Below are 16,229 nucleotides of genomic sequence, written 5' to 3' on the forward strand. Positions count from 1 at the left end.
AGGTGGAAACTCAGTGCATGTATTAAGAAAAAGTCCTGACGGGCTATGGGTAAGAGACTAGAAAATTTTCAGCATGCTGTAGCATTGGTTACAGCTACTTCTTCTTCCCATTTTGTAGTCGGGACTCTGAAATTTGAAATATTTTTTGATGGAAGTTTTAATTGGCACATATATTTTCAGTGTTACATATTGGTTAATATATTTTTAATGAACAAACATTATATGAATAGTTTCAAAGGCAAGAGATTTATTCTAATGATGAAATAATGATATTGTATGTATGTGGTATATACAAATACCAATTTCTAAAATGAGATTATGACATCTAAAATTGCTAATTTGATCCTTTCAAAACTGTGACTTTTATATGTTTTTATTAGTTTAGTCAGTGTCTGAAAATCAGAAACCTGATTTCACCCTTAATTAGCTATCTGTTGTCGGTTATGGGCAGTTGTAGAGGATTGTCTTTGCTCTGGTAAAAAAGAAAAGCACTAAGTACAACTTAAGTTAAAATCCAGCCTCCCCCCCTCCCATTTCTGTACAGCTACAGGGATGACAATCCTTTCCTCTTGTACCAGAATCCTAACTCCTGGTGTATAGTCTTTTGTAGTTTTCCTAAGCCATCACGAGTCACAAAAATGAAGACAAACTGGTTTGTTCGCCCGTATTTAGAACCTCTGAATGGCATTTTGTGCCGAGCTTGAAGTGGTAATACAGTTGAGAATGGGCAGCACGGCGATTTTTGTGCCTTCTGTTATTCTTTCCACCGTTGGACTTTTTCCGGTCGGTTTTCATCCTCTTGCCAATTTCAGGGGTGAAATATGCCTTTCTGGTTCTGTTGGCTGTGTTTTTTGTTTTTAATGCATGAGGTTATCAGAAACTACTTGTTTCTCATGGAACAAAGTGACTGCTGGCTTGAAGCAGAATGTCCAAGGTCCCTGTGAGGACGGAGGCCTTCCCTGCCCTCGCCCCCGTGTTAGTGCCTCCTGTCTGAGCACGTGAACTTGGCACTGGAGGAGACGTCCGTCTGCTCTTCATCCTGCCCGGGTCATGGTGCAGGCAGCAGGAGCTGGGTAGTTACAGTTTTGAGCTTTTATACATGGAACAATTTCTTTGTCTGTTTACACGTTTTTGATTGTGATTTTTGTAGGGTGAACATTGGAGTTGAAACTACAATTCCCCTCTCCCTGGTGTTCAAAATAAATAATAAAAAGGAATGGCTATCAGTAGTCTCACTCTTAGTTGGAGTTTTGAACAAGGGCTTAAGATTCTAAGCCCTTGTTCAGGGCTTGTTTTGAGGAGTTTTACTAGCTGTTAAATGTATTATCACAGGAGGTATCTTTTCCTCCTGAGATGTGATCAGAGGATTATTTGATTACGAACAAATCTGAGTGTTAAGCTTAACAAATGCCTTTTGAAGTTTGATTCCATCAAAATGATAAATTCAGGAATTGAGGGTAGGAAATAAGGCAAATCACGTATGTCAAGGTAAATGAAGTCCATAGTTGTAGTAGAGTATGGGAAATACTAAATCACAAAGAGGCGATGCTCAACCATATCTGACTCTCTTCAGGTTTCGAGAGGCAGGGTCCTCTGAGTATCATGGACCACTGTCAGAAAGGACGGGGAATTGGTACACTTAGTGTTAGTAGTGAATGATCCTTTTGATCGCTCCATCCCCAACTTCAAGTTTTATGCTAAAGCAAATTATAAAAACAACCACCCACACGAAGTTTTTTTTTTTTTTAGTGGGGTGGAAGTGTACCGCTGGGGCTTCCCTCTTTCTTCTGTATGAAACACAACTCGGTCCGCACTGTGCCAAGGGAGGACGTGTTTATGGGGATCCTGAAATGTGCGTGCGTGTTGGGTGGGGGAGACCGGAGCTGGGTGCTGGGCGCTGTGGGGTGCGTGGACTTCACCGTGGTGCGCCGGAACGCACCCTTGGAGTTTCGAGGCTGAATTCCAGGCCCGGCTCCACCAGTCAGGCAGTGTGACTTTGGACGGGTTACTCTGCGTGTTCTGATCTTCAGTTTACCTGTCTCTAAAATGGGGGTGAGGCCCTCCTTCGTAGGGTTACTGTGAGCTGTGAGCGGGACCCTCGCAGGCGCGGATGTGGCACGCTGACCGCGGGCTCTTCCCTCGTCCTTGGTGGGCACCAGTCAGGCCTGTGGCAGCTCTGCCTGTTCGTTGGCTTATTGTGGCATTTCTTGGTTTAAAAAAGATGAACAGTTGCAACATCTTTTAAGATGTCCTTTAAACATCCATGTAGTTTGCTCTGGTGACATGGAGTAGATGGCAAATTAGGTAAAGAGTAAAGGGATTCTTTCCATCTGCAACTGGACAAACATCACAGCACCGGAGAATTCCTCAGACGCTGGAGACCCGCATCTCTCTCCGGCGCTGTGCGCTTCCACTAGTTGCGCAAACTGGGACACCGGCGGCTGCAGGTCGGCGGACAGAGAACTCGTGTTTCATTATTTGCTTGCTGCCCAAATGGAGGGCTTTCTGTTTTCTTCCTGATCTTCTGTCTTACCTTGACACGGTCCAGACCACTCCGAGTGGCTCTACCTGACTGTCATAACCAAGTTTTAAGGCAGGTGACATTTTGGATGAATTTTGGACACATTTTCTTAGATGTTAAATTATCAGACAGCCCTGAAAGTCACCGTGTCATGTGGGAGCAATTTCAGTGCTGTACGGGACAGAGGAGGGATCTCTCAGCTCCCATCCTTCTGGATGTGAAGTCAGGAAAAAACCCAGAAGTGTGAAAGGGTCATTTTCTAATGAGGAGGTGGTACTAATTAAGTTTATGGTCTCAGTTTTAAGGAAACAAATGCCCTGATTATTTGTGCAACATTTGTGTTGGGTAATCTGAGGAGGCAGAGTCCTTCCCCCTCGCTCCCCTCAGAAGCACAAACATACTTCCTTTGGTATGTGCACATCCACGGGAACTCACAACCTGACTCGGTAATGACACAGGGGTCCCTGAGCCTCCGCTTTTGTGTTAATGCCTGTTTGTGACTATCTGGGGGAGGAGCCTTAGGTGTTTTCCGATTTTCAAAAGGGTCTGAGGTTTCTTCCCAAAAAGATTAGGAACCAACAAAGTATGAACTAATATGTTTAATTAAAAAAATTAAACATAGTTAGTAACAATAAAGTCAGTGGATTACAGCCTTAAAAGTGAAATGTATTTACAACTTCTGCTGTTAGGGCATTAATACATACTGACGGGGAGGTTGGTGTTTGCCAGCACCCTCTCTTCTCTCAGTTAAACTCCCGTTCCCATTGGGTTGTACGTTTCCATGCTGGTGTCTGGGTGGGATTGTGTGATTTGATGGGGAACAAATGAACGAAACAAATGGATGCATCCGCGGTTGTTAGTGGAAGCAGAAAGCCATTGTCTCCATAAGAAGGAACATATGCTGAGGATCCAGGCTCGTAGGCGTGGGGTTTCTGCAGTTTGTTTAGCAGAATCTGCTGCGGCTAATCCTGACAATCGATTCCGTCCACGGAGCCTGTCGGGCAGTGTGCGAAGTTCCCTGCGCCCATCATCTCGTCTTCTCCCCCCGACGACCGCAGCGGGTGGCTATCTCCGGCGTCTGCCATAGCTCCTTCGCATCTGCCCTGGGCAGAATTATTTCTTGTGAGTGCAGTTGTGGCCTAAGGCTGCACAATACAGCTTCAGTTTTGGGGGCCTCTGTCCTTTGAGGACCTATTGTATCCGGAGTGCCCCCTCAACAGCGGGAGGGAGAGGAGAGCCTGGTCCAGGAGGTCTGCCTAGAGTTGGAGCCAGCTCTCTGCAGGGAAGATGCGTAACCTGTGGGGACACAGAACCTCTCGGGAGCCGGCGAGTGAGCAGCCGGAATGAGAGTGAGACCCTTCCCCCCGTGCGGACATCGGCCTGGGAGGCAGCTGGGTTTCGAGCCCTGGTCCTCTGGGAGCCCTTGCTCCCCAGGGGCATCATCCCCCGCCCCCCCCCCCCCAGACTGACCAGAGAGAAGCACCCACGCAGGCAGTGTGGGGGAACCCTCGGAGACCTGCGCCGTGTGCAACTTGCTCTTTCTGAAAGGCTGCGCCCTCGGTGCTGGGGTCCGTGGGAGGAGCTGGGGGTCCGAGGCTCTGCCCCTAAGTGGGGCCACAGCTCCTGGCTCCCTTAGCAGGTTCCTGAGTGCCCTGGCCGCACCTGGCGGCCCCTCGAGGCACGGGGGTGTTGGCGTCACCCCACCTCTCTGTATGTGTCTCCCTCCCTCCCTCCCTCTCTCGACCCTCCAGCCTGCTCCCGACTCCCTCCTCTCTTCCCTTCCCTTCCCTTGCCTTCAAGAAAGTTTTTAAATGAAATACAGATTCTCTGGAACAATTTTTATACTCAAAACTTGTGTCTTGTCGACATCAGTTGGGCCTTTTCTCAAAGGGGCTCGCTTGTTTTTACGGAGTTAGATGCGCGACTTCAGTGGTGCGTTCCTTCAGGGCAGGCAGCTTTGTAGTGGAACCCGTGCATTCCCCGTAGCTCGTAGCGAAGGGCCTTGCAGATGATAAGCACCGGAGAAGTATCAAAATACCTCTTCACCATTCCTTCAGAAACTTTATAAAGCATTTGGAAAAAACTTGATTCCACAGATATAGTGAGCTTGGGCTGAATTTGAATAATACTAGAGTGTGATACAGGCTAGTACATTAGAGAATAAGATACATTGTTAAATAGGGTAGTAGGGGTTTGTTTTTAGTGAACATCAATAAGAAGAAAAACTAGAATAGAATTTAAATGTAATTTTTGATTTAAAAATAATTAATGTGTGAGAATACACTTTAGTTCCTTCTCTGCTTCTTGGGTGTGAAAGATGGCCCTGGCAGTCTGGAGTTTGTCAGAGTGGGTGACTCTGTGCTAGCCAGGGCGAATGAGTCAGCTTGGAGTGGACCACGCTCTTCCTTCTGGGGCGGTGAGTGAAGCCTCGGTCCATGAGCAGGCGGGAAAGGGGCTGGGGGACAGTTGAGGGCTTGGACAAAAGGGAATGAGATTGCCTAGCAATAGTCATGACGTCTTAGAAATTATCCTGGAATGAAATGCGTCATTTCATGGTAGAACAAAGGCGCTAGGGAGTTTAGTAGCTCTGTAAATTCTCTTATTTTTATAAGTCAATTGCTTAAACCTCTGCCAAAATGCGGCATATTCCAATGCCATCGTCTAATTTTTGCATTTTAGGAGAAGCAAAACAGGGCTGGTGACCAGTACCCTCCTGGTGATGACAGGCCACTGCCCAAACCCCGAGCCTGGGCTCACAGCTGGGAGGCACCAGTATGATCGTTTAAAGTAGACTTCCGATTGGAGTAGCGGTGGGTGAAACAGAAAGAGAATGGGAAGCGTGTGGCTTCTCGCAGGGAGGCAGCAGAGTTTTCGTTGGAGGGAACGCGAGGCTCGGGAAAGGAGTGGGGGGTGCACGTCAGGAGCCGGCAGTGGTCGTCTGCATGCTGAAGCAGTTTTGACAGTTTAATAACGTCTGCTAGGGATATTTTAAGTCTCTCTTAAATCTTTATAACCGCCTGCTGTGGACTGGGTGTTTTGGGGATCAGTGCTTTTTTTCTGGACACTTAAACTGGCGTGTTCAGGTAGGAGCCAGGAGACCGAGGGACACTTCGGCAGGACCCTTGCTCTCTCTGCAGGCGAGGGCGAAAGTGGAGGGAGGCCTTTTCCAAACCGTACTTTTACAGAATTACATACGTTAATGTCAGCCAACAGAAACATTCTCAATGGCTTCACTAATTTTGGTTTTTCAGGTATTTTTTAGAAAGGTGTTTTATTATTATTTTTGCGTAATGTAAGCAAATGCTCAGAAAAGTGAGAAAATGCAACCAGATGGGGAAACAGGCACCACACCCCTCATCGGTGCTCACCTCAGTGGGAGCCCCTTGCCAGCACCTTACTGTGGACCCTCTCGGTTTGCACCGATGGGTGAACTGGACTGATTGTATTAGTAAGTGATATGGTCTGGCCATTGTTCCCATGACCAGTTCCGTAAAGAACGAATTCGAAGTCTTGATTAGGATTGATATCTAGGTTTTACTCCTTGAAAATACTTTTAAACTTAAAATTTTTTTAAACTAAACTAAGTAAAATCATCGGTGTATTGTATTGTAAAAATCTGTCATGGGCTTTGACAGGGAAAAAAACGCCTTTTCTTTAGGTGAGACTAACCAGTCCTCTAGGGGGTGGCCGTCTCCTCCGTTTTAGGGGGTTGCCAGGCGCTGGGAACACACCAGCCGCCTCTCCGCTCAGCCCCCAGGCCCGGCGGTTCAGCCACAGGGGACTCATATCCCGGCCTGAAATCAGTTCTTCAGTTTGTAGTCGCCAGTTCACTCTTTTATATGAGAGGTTTCAGGTTTTAGGTATATATATTTTTTCTCTATAAAATGAAGGCTCCTGAAAATCCATGAGAAGAATCCCAGAAATTAAAATGACTTAAAAACAGAACTATGTAACTAGTCTATTTTATGATTTTGTGTATGCCACAAAGCTTTTTGAGGTTCCAAAGAGAATAAGGAAGTTACTTTCTTAATTTGAATTTACAAAAGTTTATTTCTAGTATTTGGGATTATCCAGTCAGAGCCACTCAAAGCCTTGTTTTAGAGAAATGGAAAGGTCCCCTTCAGATGTAATCTTCGCTGTTTTCCCATCAGCCCGACGTTCGGAGGGGCGGGGAGCGGAGCCGGCGGTGAAGGCGGGAGAAGGCTGCACACCCTGGCGGGACGCAAGCATCCCAGGAATTTGTGCTGGGAGCCGCACCGCCGAAGTAGCCAGAACTTTTCCATTGTTTCTGTTGGAAGCAAGGCCTAACAACTTACAACCGGAGAGGTTTCATTTTTATCGTCTGCCTCTAGGTTACAGACAGCTCTTGGCGAGTTCACAAAAAAAGATTTCAAATTAATGTCCAAGGAGATTAACAGAATTTTTTTGCCGTCAGGTACATTTCAGAGTTATTTTATGTGGGAAAGAAGTCTATAGAAAATGTATACCATAGTATTGTCACAAAAACCAACTGTTACAGCATCTTTCTGCTTCAGATTTCTCTCTCTCGAGCACCGCGGCTGGCGGGCTGAGGCTCCCAGTGGCTTGTTTGCCCACTGACCTCCCCCGGGTGTTCGCAAGGGCCCTTCCGAGCGGCCGACGGCACACCCTGTGTGCCGTGCGGTGACCTCTGTGGAAGCCTGCCCGGTCTAAGGGTCTTTCCCACTGTTCTCGCCAGTCCTTGCTGCCTGATCTGTTGGAGAGCTTGCTCTTTTTTTAATCCTATAAAAAATATCATTTAACGTGAATTTCATGCTTTTTTCCAGTTAAGCTTTTCATTTGCTTTCCGGGCCCTGATTTACCTCTCGAAACCAGACATCTCTGGGGCTGGTATCAGTGCCACGCTGGCCGGCGCTCAGGAAAATCACGCCCTTGCCTTTCAGAAACTCAGCAAGATGTGTGATGACTTTAAGTGTTTGTGATGAGTTTCCCAGACTTGCCGGAAATGCAGATGGCACTGTGAATTCTCGTTTTTAAGGGTGGAATTGGAACCCGGGAAGTGTCACTAACAAGGCTGCTAGAACACAGTGAACAGCATAATGAACCGGATGGGATGAAAGCCCCAGTTTTGCTACAGACTTGCTGTGAGATTTTCGTTCATGTCATGGGATGGAGTTCAGAGAGCTGTGTTTGTGGGTTGGGGAAGCCAGCCGAGACCATCTTTATGGCTCCTGCTCCAAATCTTAGGCTTCTTCCTCTGCTCTCTCTCACCTTTTAATGTAGCCCCTGGATTCTGTCATTCTGTGTCTCCTCTGTCCGCGTAGCTCTGTGCCCGCACCCCGACAGAACGTGTGGTTGCAGCCTTTCTTCAGCTTCACGTGAAAGCATGCTTCCAGTCTTCCAGTTCCGAGGGCAGGGAGAAGAGGAAGATTTTATAAAAGAACAGTTACAAAAAGTAGGAAATTCTAGATGATAGTATCTTAGGGCTGGGGAGAGTAATCTGAAGACAGTAAGACCCCCCCCCCCCCCCCCGCCAAAAAAAGGAAGAATAAGAATGTAAGACCCATCAAACTGGCGAACGTAAAGGAGAAAATTGGGCTGGCAAAGGCTGAACAAATTTTGGGTTTTGTAATGATGCGACCAGAGGTAATCGTGGGAAGCGGAGAGGGTGAGAGTCCAGTGCAGGGTCATGGGCTGGGGGGAGCGGCGGGGGAGCTGGAGGCTGCAGGCGCAGCCCGTGTCAGTTTCTGTTTCGGGCAGCCCATTCCTTCCCTCAATGAGCTTCCCGGTGCCCTGGGCAGCTTCCCCTGAGGGGTTGTGCAGGCTTGGAGTCCGCTGAGTGAGATGGGGGGCTCCCCAAAGACTGCAGAGACCCGCTGTTACGGAATTCTGACTTGAGACTTCCGAGTTGCTTCCCGGCGAGGAGGCAGAGCACGCAGAGTCGCATGGGGCTCTAAATTCAATTCCGTCGGATCACCGGATGCGTGAGCCTTCACTGTTGTAATGAATTTCTCATGAAACTTGAGCCAGCCTCCTAGAATTTTGCATTCTATCTGATGCCTGAACACTTTTAAATGAAACACTATTCTCTAGAATTTCCTGGTGTGTGTTTACCCTATTGGAAGAGGATAACGTAGTCCAGAACTTACTCATGTGACCCTGTAGGCAGTTTTGGTCGTGCGCCTCGCATCCCATGTGGCAGCGGTATAATGCCTCACATTGTGTTTAAGAAGTCATCATTGCAGCCCTGGCTGGTGTGGCTCCGTGGGTTAGGGTCACCAGTTTTATTCTGGATCACGGCACAGGCCTGGGTTGTGGGTCAGGTCCCTGGTTGGGGGCGTGTGAGAGGCAACCAGTCGATGTCTCTCTTGCATGATGATGTTTCTCTCCCTGTCTTTCTCCCTCCCTTCTTCTCTCTCTAAGAACAAATAAAATCTTTAAACAAATTCATCATTGTGGCTGTCAGGTTTTTCTGTATGGTAGCTCTTCTACAAGAAAACCAGTTTTATTGATATTATTTAATGGTGAATCATATTTGCTCAGATTGGGGTTCTCTGCTGTCAGCTTATACTTGTTTCTGGCATAGATGAAATTGAAGTGGAAAAAAATCTGCATTCCAATTTGATTTTTCCTTTTGTATAAATGCAATGGGAGTCTTTATACCACTTTCCTTTGCCTTTGAGTAAAATAATGAATACAGAGTGCTTTCTAAAGACTGAGTTATTCTTATTATGCCACTTTAGGTCTTCAGAAACAAGTGCAGTAGAGGGAGCACTTTTAGCATCGTGATTCTTGGGTTTTAATTCCGACTCTGGAGCTAATTCGGTGGTGTGGCCTCAGGTAGAGGGCTTTACCTCTCTGGTCCTGGAGTGTCTCTGTAAAAGGAGAGGCACGGCGTGGCCCTTTTGGGTCTCGCGGAGCGGTGCTCAGGTGGTGACAGCATCAGCCTCACAGCACGGGTGTGGCGCAGACCTGAGAGTAAGTACGCCGCCTCCCACCCGAACCACGGACAGGGGGTCGTTTACAGTCTTTTTGGTGAGAACCTCGATGCAGTAGATAATTGCTATTTTCCTTCTGTTTCATTTCGTTTTCTTCATCTTTGTGTGTATATTTCTTTTCCTTATATATAAGCATACAGTTTTGTTCTGTGCTTCATTATGTTCTTTGTCATTGTTTCCATTTCACTTTCCTTGTGTTTCATTCCTGTATCTTTCTTGTTTAGAGCAAGTGGAGCACGCAGCTGGCAGTAGCCTCTGTGTAGGACCCTGCAGGAACCTGATGGTAAGTGCACACGTGTACTTACCAGGCTCCCAGTGGGCTCTGCCGCACCGGCTCGCACAGACAGAAACCAGCCACCCCCTCCCCTGTGTAAAAGTCATCACTCAGGGTATTTTTGGTTATAGGCTTGCTTTTCATTTTAATTTGATTATATATAGAACTGAAACCAAATACCAGGGGGGGAAATATACTGATTTAAGGAAATGGAACTGTTTCCACCACCTGTTATTGCGATGTTTGCCTTTGTGAGGGACACCAGGCACACCGCAGTGTGAGTCAGGACACACAGGGCCTGGCTTCTGGTGTGTCCCGGACTGGGTGGTCCCTGTGGGGGCCTGGCCTTTGGTTTCTCTTGCGAAATAGCAGGCAGGACAGGTGATTTCAGTAGTTCCTTCACCACTAGTCTGCAGTCCTGGTGGGAGGTAGCTCCAGTGTTCCACGTTCTGATAGAGATGGAGAAAATCGTTTCGTGTATCAGATGGTTTCAGTTCCATGAGTGAATGATGTTAATTAGATTCATGATAGATGCATTTCCATCATAAAACTAAGTGTATCGGTGTTCATCGAAAGGTACTTAGGAGGTAAATTTAATTTTCCATTTCTTTGATTTTAGAATTGGTTTATTAGTGTCATCCAGATACTTTAAAATTTCTAATAAATGCATAAACTGCAGAGTTGCAGGTCTTTAGTGGCCCATGTTGTTTTGGTTTAACCTCGTGGTTCTTCACTGGAGGAGAATGCCCCCTCCCCCCCAGACCATTTGGGACATTTGGCCACATCTGGGGACTTCCGCTTGTCACACTTGAAGGGTGGTTGTGACACCGGCATCTAGCGGGTGGAGGTCAGTGATGTGGCTGAGTACCCCCTGATGCCTCGGACCGCCCCAGAGCCGAGCGTGGCCTGGCCCCGCTGTCTCCTGGCTGCGGTGGCCGGGGGTGGGATGTTCTTGGCGACCCTCGGAACAGGCTGCAGATGTCCCTACCACAAGTGGCTTCTCTTCCCAGGGTGTCAGGGTTGTTCCTGGTGGTGACTTTGAAAGAGGGCACCTGGGGACGGAAGGGATCCTTCTCACTGGTTAGGTTCGGAGAGTCCAAAAATAGACATTTGACATTCAGTGTCAGCTATGCAAAGAATAAAACCTCCAATAGTAGTTTTACCTTTTAGGTAGTCATCTGGTCTCATTCCGAGTACATGTTAAGGAATGGTATTATTAAAGTTGTGCTTTGTTTTATTAGAATCAAAATCTAGAAATCTCAGTATGCTGTGTACATACAGGCCAGTTTCCTTTTTTTTGTATCACCTGCTCACTAGCCCCTATAGTGCTTGAGAGGTCAAAGAAGACCCTTTGCAAGGGATTGTATTACAATAAATTGACATCTGTATTTCTGTTAAATTGTACAGTGCAGTGTTTCTTAGTGCATGTGAGGTTTACGCATAAGAGGGAAGTTTGGACCGTACTCCTGTTTCCCTATATTTCAAAAGCGTGTATCTGTAGAGAGTAGAAAGTAAGAGACCTATTTGGAAGACATGAGGTAGCTACAAATGTCTTATAACAAATCACTGATTTTGACCCAGGGGAAGACTTTTCTGAACGTAACTTTTGAATGAAGCATCTGAGGACGAGTAAGAGCCCTTACAGCACAGGTGGTGAACACAGGCCCCCACCCCCCCCACCTTGTTTTATCCGTCCCAGCACCTTGTTTCTACTTGGCGGTAGTGCCGAGCTCCTTGCCCCCAGTTAAGGAGTAGTTACATTTACACAGTCCTAAAACTACATTCGGCCCTTTGAAGGCAAGCACGAGGCTGATGTGGCCCCCGGTGGAGATGAGTTTGTCACCCCTGCCTTACCTGGATCTCATGAGACGCGACCCGCAGAACCAGAGCAGTTAACCTTAGCAGCCAGTCGCTGGTATTTGCCTTGTCTGCTGCCAGCAGTCTGCTGTGGGCCGGGCACGAGTCATCCTGGAGACCAGAAAACTGGCCGAAAGGTTAGGATCCCAGTTCCCTGAAGCACAACGGGATTCCTCAGGAGCTGTCGTCATCATCAGATAGTGCTGTTGACGGGAAGGACTTGAGAAAGGAGGCGACTTTTTGCAGTGGTGACGTGTTTTCATGGCCTCGCCCCTTGCAGAGGGGATTGGTTTATAACCCTTCCACCTGGAGACACGAATCTACCTTTCCCCCGAAGACGCTGCCCCCGTCCCCACCAGCACGCGGCTCCCCTGAAGCTCTCTTCTCGGCTGCCTTTGGAAATGAGCGGGTTGACTCGTTTTCAGAAATTGTTCGAGAGAACTCGTACATGGTTGCAGAAAACCGGTTTTCTTACCGAAGAATTAGAGGTTTCAAATGGTATTTTAGAATTTTCTTTTTAAGACTAACATTAAATGGCTGATTATTAAGTATTTTGTACTTTTTTCCTTGTTGAACCTCCTAAATATTTCTCAAAATCTGGGTATATATTTTAGGATTAATATTCGCTCTGTATTGTAATTGATGTTTTTATTTTTAACCATTATGATTTTTGCAGTGGTGATATTTTGTGTTTCTGGTCTTAATTTTTATCTCTTACCTACATTTTGGTTAATTATGCTGTTCCGTAGTGATTCTCTGTTACGGAGATTGCCACTTTCCGGAAGCTGCCAGCAGCGGTTTCCAGGGTGTCTGGCCCGGAGAGGGAGGTGGCTGGAGGCTCTTAGGGAACGCCCGGGGGCCGAGGAGAGATTGCGGAGGTACAAGGACAGTGTTGGGGCAGGGTGATAGGAACCGAGTCTGAGTCTGAAACTTGAAAAATAAAAACTACCAGGCATGAGAAACTTAGAATTTTAAAAATGGCAAAGAAGGCCGGCAGCTTCTGGTTAAATCCCAGAGGCTGAACTTCTGGACGTCCAGGCGTAGGAAGTTCTGTCGAGAACCGTGTATCCTTCCCCAGTGTGCTGGTGACTTGAGTCCGCTCTTCCCGCTTGTCAGAAACGGGCTGCGTTTTCCTCTTACCTCCTGAACTGTGGTGTCGCTTGGCGTTCAGTTAAGGTCTCTGAATTCCAGCCTCCGAATTGGTAGTGAAACGCTGAGTTGCTCAGGACCCTCGGCGTGCCTTGCCCTGCCAGCCGACAGTGAGTCGTTCGTAACTGCTCTGCCTTTGACGTCGGGCCGTCGTGCGTGTGTGTTCTTGCAGTCAGCAGACTCTCTGCTGCTGCGGTTTTACTGTGACAGTTACAGTCATATCTGAACTGCACGGGCCCCGAGTCACCCCGTGCTGTTTTTCCCAGTGCACTTCTAATGAATAACCAGCCTTCTGCCAGTCCCTCTTACGTGTATGGTCTTAGAACTTGGGGCTGTTGTCGTTCTCCTGTGGCATCACTCTCGTTAACTTTTCTGGAGTATATTTCTTACTCGTGTGCTAGGTGTTACAGCTAAGAGGGCACTATGCCCAGGGTTCTCAAAAATACGGATCTGTGGGTTTTCCCTCTTCTCTGACATGACTCGAAAGTATTTGTGTTCGTCGTGTGTTCCTTCCTTTAGGGGCCTGAAGCGATAGCCGCCTAGAGATAGACAGTTTGCTGGGATTGAATTAGCAGTTGTCGTCTTCAGGAACTCAGGGTAATAGTGAGTGAACGACTGAACGAACAAATAACTGAATCATGTCTTCCAGGGAAGAAAAAGCCCCAGGAAAATAAAAACAAAGGAAGCAAAACTGAAGACACACAGCTGAAGACAAGTGAGCCAGATTCCGCCCCTGCAAATATGAGAGATTCTGCGGAAGGTAAGCTGGGGCTTGGGGCGTGTGTGCTTAGGGGTCTAACCCCGGTTAGTGTAGCTTCCTGTCTCCTTGGAACTCCCTTCTGAGACTCATTCAAGAACTGTAAAGGCTAGTACATAGCAAGAAGGCGCCTTACAAGCCCTCCACATCCCGCCTCCCCTTCAAAAAATGATGGAAGACCTTCCTTGTTAAAAACGAAATTCTGCCCTGGTTAAAATAAGATGAAACACTCTGTATGATTGCATTTCTAAATAATTCACAAAGTTTAGAACCATCGAAGAAATTTATGGCGACAGAAGTCAGGCTGACAGGGGCAGACGGGTGTGGTTACTACTTTGTCCCCCATCTGTGGAGTGGGTGCGTTGGCGTGTTTACCTTATGAACGTCGTATCTGGCTCTGTACTTAACAAATTACATACTTGAGGGGTTTTTTGTACGTCAGTTAAAAAAGTACCTTGAGTATCAAACACCCTTGATCTTATATTTCAGAACGAAAAGTGTACAGAATGAAAAGTGTTTTTTAGTAGGATTTGAATTCCTGTTTTACCTCTTTCTCCCCACCAAACTTTCTTTTTCCTGGTTTTTCTGAGGATCAGTATCCCCGGCCCTTCGTGCTGTAAGAATTCCGAGAGGCACGGGCTGGAAGTTGGTCCAGGAGGCGGATCGCTTGGTCTGGCCTCTGTCTGGAGACTGGCGCTGTTCCCGAGGAGGGGGCCCCGTCTTCGTGTGTCGTGCGGCCGGTTCACGCAAAGACACTGGAGCTTGCTCCAGAGTCGTCCAGGCGGATTTCAAAATGGAGGCCCGTGACTCTTTCAAGAAACATTTGTAGGGGAGGAAATCCAACAAGACATTTTGGATTCCTCTTAAGCCATGTTATGAGCACTTCTGTGGCAATGACATTCATAAAGGATTGTAATTTCCTGTGGCATTTCATGAAGCAAGAATAGACTCGTTTATTCCCCAGAACCTTATAAAACTAGGTCTGCCCACCGGCAGCCGAGTGGCTAGGACATTTATTTCAGCAACAAAAATACTAAAGAACCTCACTACCTTTAGTGGCAGAATTAAAAAAGAAAACCCAGCAGTCCCATCTTCCCTTCAAAAAACTCAAAAAGATGGTTATTTTTTTTCCTGCTAGAACATCAGGTCCCATGGAAAAAGATACTTAATGTTTGCTTTTTTGTGGAGCAGCCGGTCACATGACTGGTTCTGTGCTGGGTAGTGGTCAGCCTCTCCTGAAAGTTCTGCACATCCTTGAAAACGGCCTAAGCCCGCGGTTTGGACCCGCCCCCCCCCCCCGCCCCCATGTTCCCAAAGCCTCCCCAACGTTCAAGCTCAGCACATGGGCGTGTGGACCAGGTCGGCGCGGGCCTCCTGGGGAGCAGGGCTGTGCGGGTTCAGATCGTATGGCTCTGGACAGCTCCAAATCTGGAATTGTTCACCAGTCACAGAGAAAGAAAACAGTTTTTTGTTTTTTGGTTTTTTTTTTTTTTTTCATTAAAAGCCACACGTTTTACCAAAAATGAACTCTGGGCCCTAGAGAAGTTATGTTCATTTTCTGTTGTTTCATTCCAGCCTTTTTTTAGCCACACGGGGAGGCTGTGTTGAGCATGTATTTGAAAAGGGAGTTAGTTCCTAATCTGAAACAAATCACCACCATCAAATGCCCGGTTTCCCAGTTCGCGGAAAACTCATGGAGTTCATGAAATTCGTCTGGGGGAGAGAAGGCTGGTTTCTGTTGAGAGACAGAAGCCTCACTGCTCGTAGATACAGTAACAGATGGGTAAAAGTAAGGCTGATCTGCCTAGGAAACGGCCAGGTGGTTAGGGCTGAGCAGTCGGGTTCGTGTTCATCTCCTGCATTTGCAGAGCTCGGAACACTTGGCGTTTTAGCCCCTTCCTCTCCCCTGTCTCCGGTCACCAGGTCTGTGACAGGCCTCTTTCATCTTGGCAGCCTGGCCACCTTTTTTCTGCCTCCACTGCTTCTGTCTCCCTCCCGGTGCCACTGCGTCGTTATTCGTCTTCTGCCTGCAGTGACGTCTCTTCCCAGGCCCTGCATCCCCAGGGCAGCCCCATCTCTCATGAGAGGGGCATTCTCCTGCTCTAGAGCAGCTTAGTGGACCTCCATTGCCCCCGGGTAAATCCAAAGGATCCACAGTGTGCTGCCTGTTCTGATTCCTCCTGTTACTTTTCCTTTTCTACCTTTGACCTTCAGATTCAGGTTCATCTAAGAAGCCTTCCCTGAATAACTGAGGCACATAAGATGTTCCTCCCGTGTGCTTCTGCAGCAGCTCCTGCTTCTCGAGCACAACCATGAACTCGTGCTGGCAGCGCTGCCTGCTTCCTTCCATGTAGCTCCTGTTCGGGTGAAGCTCTTTCAGGGTAGGGGTCTCGGCAGGCCCGTTCACCGGGTGCTGGCGTGCGTCAGGGTTTGCCCGGCGAGTGTGGGGCGAGCTGGCCGACAGCCAGGCGAGGGCCCAGCAGCTCCGCCGCCTCTGCAGAGCCTCTCCGAGCCCCCAGTGACCGCAGTGCAGCGGGCCTGGTCGAACAGAGACTCGGGTGGCAGTGTGGGGAAAGGGCCTTCTGCATTCTCATTACAGGCACTGTGGCAGCTCCGGCCCCAGAGTCCCCCTGCTGTCCCCGTGTTTTCTTTCAATCACTATCCCCTTTCTCTGCTTTTCTTTGTAGCTGAACC

General features: G+C 47.8%; 1 protein-coding gene across 6 annotated transcripts in view; it reads left to right on the plus strand.

Moving 5' to 3' along the window:
- The window catches only part of PRDM2 (PR/SET domain 2), a 111,432-nt gene that overhangs the window by 59,687 nt on the left and 35,516 nt on the right, over nt 1-16,229 (plus strand). For 5 of the 6 annotated variants that reach the window (XM_045858538.1, XM_045858539.1, XM_045858541.1 and 2 more), the window contains one exon: nt 13,428-13,538. In XM_045858538.1, coding sequence (XP_045714494.1) covers nt 13,428-13,538 — 111 coding nt within the window. Of the gene's footprint in view, nt 1-9,751; nt 9,782-13,427; nt 13,539-16,229 lie in introns of those variants that run through there. The other variant, XM_045858542.1, reaches the window with a different exon arrangement.

The sequence above is a fragment of the Phyllostomus hastatus genome, unplaced genomic scaffold (genome assembly GCF_019186645.2).
Source record: "Phyllostomus hastatus isolate PE091 unplaced genomic scaffold, TTU_PhHast_1.1 phas_scaffold_182, whole genome shotgun sequence".
In the NCBI taxonomy this organism is placed as follows: domain Eukaryota; kingdom Metazoa; phylum Chordata; class Mammalia; order Chiroptera; family Phyllostomidae; genus Phyllostomus; species Phyllostomus hastatus.